The sequence below is a fragment of the Enhydra lutris genome, unplaced genomic scaffold (genome assembly GCF_002288905.1).
Source record: "Enhydra lutris kenyoni isolate GAN:26980312 unplaced genomic scaffold, ASM228890v2 scaffoldscaffold82, whole genome shotgun sequence".
Lineage (NCBI taxonomy): Eukaryota > Metazoa > Chordata > Mammalia > Carnivora > Mustelidae > Enhydra > Enhydra lutris.
This window is the reverse complement of record NW_019154166.1, coordinates 4,483,485-4,490,198: the sequence shown is the minus strand read 5'-3', so window position 1 is coordinate 4,490,198 and position 6,714 is coordinate 4,483,485. Positions and strand designations below refer to the sequence as shown.

At 42.1% G+C, this 6,714-nt stretch overlaps 1 protein-coding gene across 1 annotated transcript in view; it reads left to right on the top strand.

Moving 5' to 3' along the window:
* The window catches only part of LOC111161092 (myosin-2-like), a 38,537-nt gene extending 35,439 nt beyond the window's left edge, over positions 1–3,098 (top strand). Inside the window, exons 32-35 of the mRNA XM_022524575.1 lie at positions 1–40; positions 307–411; positions 535–630; positions 2,842–3,098. Coding sequence (XP_022380283.1) covers positions 1–40; positions 307–411; positions 535–630; positions 2,842–2,994 — 394 coding nt within the window. The 3' untranslated portion in view covers positions 2,995–3,098. The remainder of the gene's footprint in view (positions 41–306; positions 412–534; positions 631–2,841) is intronic.
* Positions 3,099–6,714: the final 3,616 nt, after the last annotated feature.

Here is a 6,714-nt window from a genome sequence, read left to right as displayed (position 1 = left end):
GAAGGGCGGGAAGAAGCAGATCCAGAAACTGGAGGCCAGGGTGGGTCTTCTGATCAGCATATTTCCCACCTCATTCGAATCCAGTTCTTGATTTTGAGTACCTTATACTGCTGAATGATTGGGACATACAGAATGAATAGAAATGTTCCTTCCTGCCCAAGAGCTTTTAAGGGTACAGCTAGACTAGGGCATCAAAATACATATAAAGCAGAGTAAAAGAAGCACTGCAAATCATTTGAAGAAGCAGAAATCCACTGAGTGAATGGATCACTGTAAATGTTTTTTAAAATACCTATCTTCTTGCAGGTCCGTGAACTTGAAGGAGAAGTTGAAAGTGAACAGAAGCGCAATGTTGAAACTGTCAAGAGTCTACGCAAACATGAGAGGAGAGTGAAGGAACTCACTTACCAGGTAAAGAAAATGGCCTGTCTAGGTTTTCACCCTAGTCTGCAAGGGCTCAAAAAGCTAATGTACAACAAAATGTTCATGGTATTTGCACTTTCAAGAGACTCACCCTCCAAAATATTATTTCAGACTGAGGAAGACCGCAAGAATGTGCTCAGACTCCAAGATCTGGTAGATAAACTGCAAGCGAAGGTGAAAGCTTACAAGAGACAAGCTGAGGAAGCGGTGAGTTCTGAACCCCTTGGAGTCACCATACAATCCACCCCACCCAGCCCCAGACTTCAGTATGCCCAACCCAGCTTAGTTAGGGGAATGAAAGGAGAGGAAAGAAGGATACAATGAGGAAGGATCAAAGGAAAAGGGTCAACAATGTTCTGAAGAATGAGAAGAAACCAACCACTTGATGAGCCAGGGAACACTTCCCAGAAAGGAGAAGAGCAACACAATGCTCTTGAGAGGACAAGAGTCTGGTTCAAGGAGCAGAAAGAAGCACAGACAGAGCAGTAGAGAAAGGGCCAAGGAGCAAAAGAGGAGGCAGATCACAGGGTCTTCTAGGTCTTGGTAAGTCTGGATCACATTCTAAGTACAATGGGACACTAGGAAGCCACAGGAGGGTCCTAAATTACTCAGTCATGCCCTGGTTTATACTTTTTAAAATAATATTCTGGATACATTGTGGAGAATAGATTGCCCAATAACATAGGTAGGTACAGGATGACATTCTAAGAAGCTTTTCAGGTAGGCCTGTGGCTTGCCTGAGGGCAGTAGTGAAGCAGATAGAGAAGAGGGAAGAGATTCAGGATACATTCTGGAGGGAGAAACTACAGGATGTGCTAACTGGTTGCCCTGGGAGGTGAAAGAAATGAAATCAGGAGTACTTCATCAAGTTCACAGTTTGAGAAACCAGTTGGATGGTGCAACAAAGACTACAATGGGGAACTAAGGGAGGGACAGATTCACAGGGCAAGAAAGAAACAGGGGGCTGCCTGGGTGGCTCAGTGGGTTAAGCCTCTGCCTTCAGCTCAGATCATGATCTCAGGGTCCTGGGATCAAGTCCCACATCAGGCTCTCTGCTAGGCAGGGAGCCTGCTTCCTCCTCTCCCTCTCTCTCTCTCTCTCTCTCTCTCTCTCTACTTGTGATCTCTCTCTGTCAAATAAATAAAATCTTTAAAAAAAAAAGAAAGAAACAGGAATTCTGTCATGGAAACAATCTTTGAAATGCCAACATATACATAAGTGAAGGTGACAAGTGAACAGTTAAGTCTGGAGCTCAGACTGTCTTGCTCATGTTCAGACTAATAGGTTCTTGGCACTCCACCTTATCTCATTTCCCCAACCTATGATTTATTTAAAATAATAAATACAAATTTTCTAAATATGTAAGTACGGTTATATATACCTACTCATCACAAATTAGTTCCTCTGTTCATTGGTGGTTTTCATGATTTGGCTGACCTCTAAGGTCTAGTGTGAGAAGCAGGGCATAAGGGGGACAGAGAGAGAGAACTTAATGTGTCTCTAACCCCTACTTCTCTCATCTGTAACAGGAAGATCTGAGGTTTTATTCATACTCTACTATTTAGTAATCCTAAATTTTATTAATTTCTGAATTTGAATGCCATATTTTGAACTGTTGTCAATGAGCCTTTTTTTTTTTTTTGAAAGACAGAGATCACAAGTAGGCAGAAAGGCAGGCAGAGAGAGAGGAAGGGAAGCAGGTTCCCTGCTGAGCAGAGAGCCCTATGTGGGGCTCGATTCCAGGACCCTGGGATCATAACCAGAGCTGAAGGCAGAGGCTTTAACCCACCCAGGCGCCCCGTCAATGAGCCTTTTAAAAAAGAACAATTACTAAAGACTAAACCCAAACCGACCTTCCCAAATTCACTGCTTATCTGTTCGAACATCATCAGAGACTACTGAAGAGTATTCTGGGAAACAAATTTTGTTTCATTTCTAAATTGCACTAAGTGGCAATAATTTACACTCAAATACTCAAGGGGCAATAATTAATATTCAACGCTAATAGCTTGATATAATATAGGTTTTTTTTTTTTTAAAGGTTTTGTTTTATGTGTTTTAGAAGGTTTGGTTCATTCACCAAACTCTGGCGGGGGGAAGGGGGAAGAAGAGGTTGGAAACCTGACATATTTAGCAGTAGCTCTAAGATGTTTACATGTTAAAAAGGAGAACTTTTAGGAATGTTGATAGCAAATGTCACCTGTCCCTCCTTCATATCCATGAGTTCAAGAAGCATGAGAGGAGTTAATACAAAAAAAAAAAAAAAAATTCAAGAGCTTTTGTCTAGTTTTTATTTTTTTTTTAAGGTTTACTAGAGTAAAGCATTTTTAAGTAAAAAGAAATTTGAGACCAACTGACCTAAGAAACTAGAAATTCTTAACTCTTTTCCCTCCTAAATGCATCTCCATTCATTCTCAGGAGGAACAATCCAATGTCAACCTTGCTAAATTCCGCAAGCTCCAGCACGAGCTGGAGGAGGCTGAGGAACGGGCTGACATTGCTGAGTCCCAGGTCAACAAGCTGCGGGTGAAGAGCCGGGAGGTCCACACGAAAATCATAAGTGAAGAGTAATTCAATGAAATGCTAAACAGTGACCAAGGAAATGCACAAAATGTGAACATCTTTGTCACTCTGTTTTCTACATTGCTTTTTTGCAGATAAAAAATTTATCCGCAAATAACTTGTGAGACTCTTCTCCTGCCCAACTGTGTCAATTAATCTTTTTCTGCATCAAGAAAAGAAAGAAAGAGAGGGAAGGAGGGAGAGAGGGAGGAAAGATGAAAAAGAGGGAGGGAGGAAAAGAGAGAGAAAGAAGGAGAGAGAAAGAAAGATTTTTGGCTTTTATCTTATGGAGCAGGATTTAGTCCCCAAGAATAAAACATGATAGGAACAGCCAGGCCAATCCCTGATAGTGAATGCCCTCAGCCACACTTGTCCCTGTGGGGAGCAGATGAGGCCTAGAGGTGGGCATGAGGCATATAGAACATAGCATATGATAAATCTCACCAGGCGAAACACCAGCTAGTTATCAGAAAAGGCTGATTTCTGTTAATGAAGTAATTTATTTTAATCTCAAGATTGAGTAAAAATAAAATAGTAATTACCTACATAAGATAAATGAAACTGTAAAATATTTGGATTGGACACTCAAAAATGCTCCAAATGCAAACTCTCCACTATAAATATATCAACTATTAAGTCAGGATTAGGATCCCTTGAGAGGGAAATACATTCTGTGGATTTTCTAGTTCTTTTTCAATGTAAGAGATTTTTAGTGTTTAAGTGGTTTTCCTGGGCATCCTCCCTTGCTGTCACATTAGAACAGGAAACAAGAGGGAGTTAAGAATGAATACATTGGCAGTATCTATGCTCTCTCTGGAAAGTTCTGTGACTCTTACAAGGCTTTCTCCCAGTCTTGTTCACAGCAGTGGAAGGCCAATTAATTGTTTCCCGTCAGTTCCCTACTCTCATTATTTGGTCTCTGGACTGTGACACTGTGCCTTTCTACAGAACTGCAACAAACCACCATCCTGATTATAAGGGTATCACTACTTTAGAGCAACAAGGCTGAGAGTAGCCCAGGCCTCCTGCTTACCTCATTTTTAATAGATGGGGAGCAGGTAAAATAGCAAGTATCTTGTCAGCTAGCAAGGTAACAAAGATCTTACAGAAATCATACACCTATTTCAAAAGAACAATATACGATTCCATGTTTTAAATGGTACTATCTGGTGGGTTAAATCATCTAGCTGCCCTCATCCAGACCTCGGCTCCTGGGGAAGATCCCCGTGGGTTGTTAGGTGCCTCCACTTGTATTCTGTGGATCTTTGGAGACAACTGTTTATTCTAGCTTGACATCTGGACCCGCACTTTACACTGAAATCTTTGCTCCCTAATCACAGCACTTCCCAGGAAACTCTCCTGAGAGGTGACTTACCCTCTCATAGGCCTTTCAGAACTTAAGTTCTGCTGCTTATCCTCTTGTAGAAAGCTCTTCTTCTCAGAGATTCATGCTCTTCTGCTATTCCCCATACCTACTGCTGTCCTCCACTGACCTCCTTCATTACGATTCTGGCTCCTCTTCTCTATCTACCCAACTCTTATGACATTCCTGGGAGATGTCACTGTCCATATGGATGATGCCTCTAATATACTGACTCCAGTCCCTTGGTGCTTTCTCCCTCCCTCCACTTTGTTCATTGCCTCCCTCTGGAAAATCCCCAAACTACTCACATTCACTCACCAAGTCAAGCAACTCCTTTCTGATCTTCTGGCTTTTCTTATTTAACCATATGGGACCTCCAGCACTCTGACCTTTTATTTCTTCCATATTCATTAGCCCCTACTTCCTTCCCAAGGAAACAAAAATTCATAATCTATCTTTTTATCCACTCTCTTCACACCACTCTAAGCTTCTTTGCCATCTCCTGTCCCCTGTCACACTTGAGTAGAAAGAAACAACCTGAACGAACCCAACATTTCACTACTCCACACTTGCAAGAAGATGGTACCACTATAAATTCCCAACCACAAGCCCCACTGGGCCTTTGGTGCTGGAGTTATGCAGTCAACTTGCTCACTCTCTCTATTTTTATTACATATCTTCTCTGCTCTCCTCAAATCTCAATTCACTGCCTTTTGGCCCTAGAAGATCAGCTCCTATCCTGCTTAAAAGAAAAACTAGATGCCACCAGATAGAAATGGCCTCCTATTCCTGCTGCCAAGCCATATTTATCCTTCCAATGCAGAGGTGCTCCTCCAATTTAATTTCAGGGCCACCTCCTCAGCCCAGTTTTAAGTATCATCCCCTCCCTTCTTAGAACAGTTATACAGTGGACCGCTTTTCTCCCACTTTATCCCCAATATCTCCCACTCTACTGCATCCTTTCTTGACTGTCTCTTGACCCTATTTCTTTCTTCTAGTTCCTTTCTCACTTCTCCACTTTCCTCCGCAACAAAATCTCTTGGAAGTATTGCATATACACACTGTCTTCATCTCCTCACCTCCCATCTACTTACTCCTCAGCTCACTCCGCTCCACCTAAATGGGTCTCACTGTGATCCTTAGTGACCTCTTCATTGCTGATCAAATGGACACTTCCCAATCTTTAATCAACTTGACCTTTTTAACTGCATGTTATACATCTGACCATTCTCTCTAGGTGGAAATATTCTCTTCCCTTGATTTCCAAAATTCAGACCTGCTTTGGTATTCATCACAACTGAGGCTCTCCAGGCTCTTTCTCTTTCTCCTCCATCAGCTCACCTGCCTCTGCCTTACCATCACGTGTTTCTGTGAGCTCAGTGCAATGGGGCCCACATCTCCATTGTAGGTCCCTTCTCCCCTCTGTTGACATTTCCTCCTTGGAGGATCTCGTCCACTCCCTTGGTTTCATCCACAAACTATGAGCTCTAAATTTATATCCCAACTCCAGTTCTCTCCTCTGAGCTCCAAGCTTGATATTCCTACTAACAGAAATTCTAAACCCAACACAGTCAAAATTAATCCATGACTGTAGCCCCTAATCCTTAAGCTTCTCTTACATTCCTATACTGTTTCTCATCACAGTGGATGGCAACAGTGATCATTTAGTTGCTCAAGCTAAATACTCAGAAAATCAAGCCTTGAAACTGACCTGTCCTCACTCACCCATATCCAATCTGTCATCATGCTTTTTTTCTTTACTAATCCTAAATACCTTTCAAAACCATCAACTTCTCTGTCTCTTCTGTCACATCCCCCACCCAAATGGCCATTGTCTACTGCCTGGACTCCCACATTCTACTCTTCCATCCTGAGTCTAACCCATTATAATAGAATCTAAACTGCAGCCAGAGAAATCTCTCTAAAAATAATGAACTGATCATGTCACTGTCCAGCTCAAAACTACCCTCTTTGCTCTTAGCATAGAGACTAAAACCCTGAAGACGGCTCTTGCCCACCTTGCGAGCTCCATCTTGTGATACTCTCTTCCTCCCTGTGTGTGTCTCAGCCTCATGACCTCCCTTCAGTTCCAGGAACATACTGTGAGCCTCCTTCGCACATCACAGACTTAGCACTATTGCTGCCTCGGCTTCAAGGATTCTCTCACTTCTCATCTCTATACTTAGACTAGCTAATTGCACTACTTTAAGAAAAAGACCTGGGCCCTCCAGAATAGGTCCAATTTTCCTGTTATATGTTCTCTTTACTTACCACTTACAAAACTGCAAATAATGTCTTTCTCCCTCATTAAAATGTAAGCTACGTGAAGTACAGGTTTGGGATCTTACTCATTCATCCCTATATCC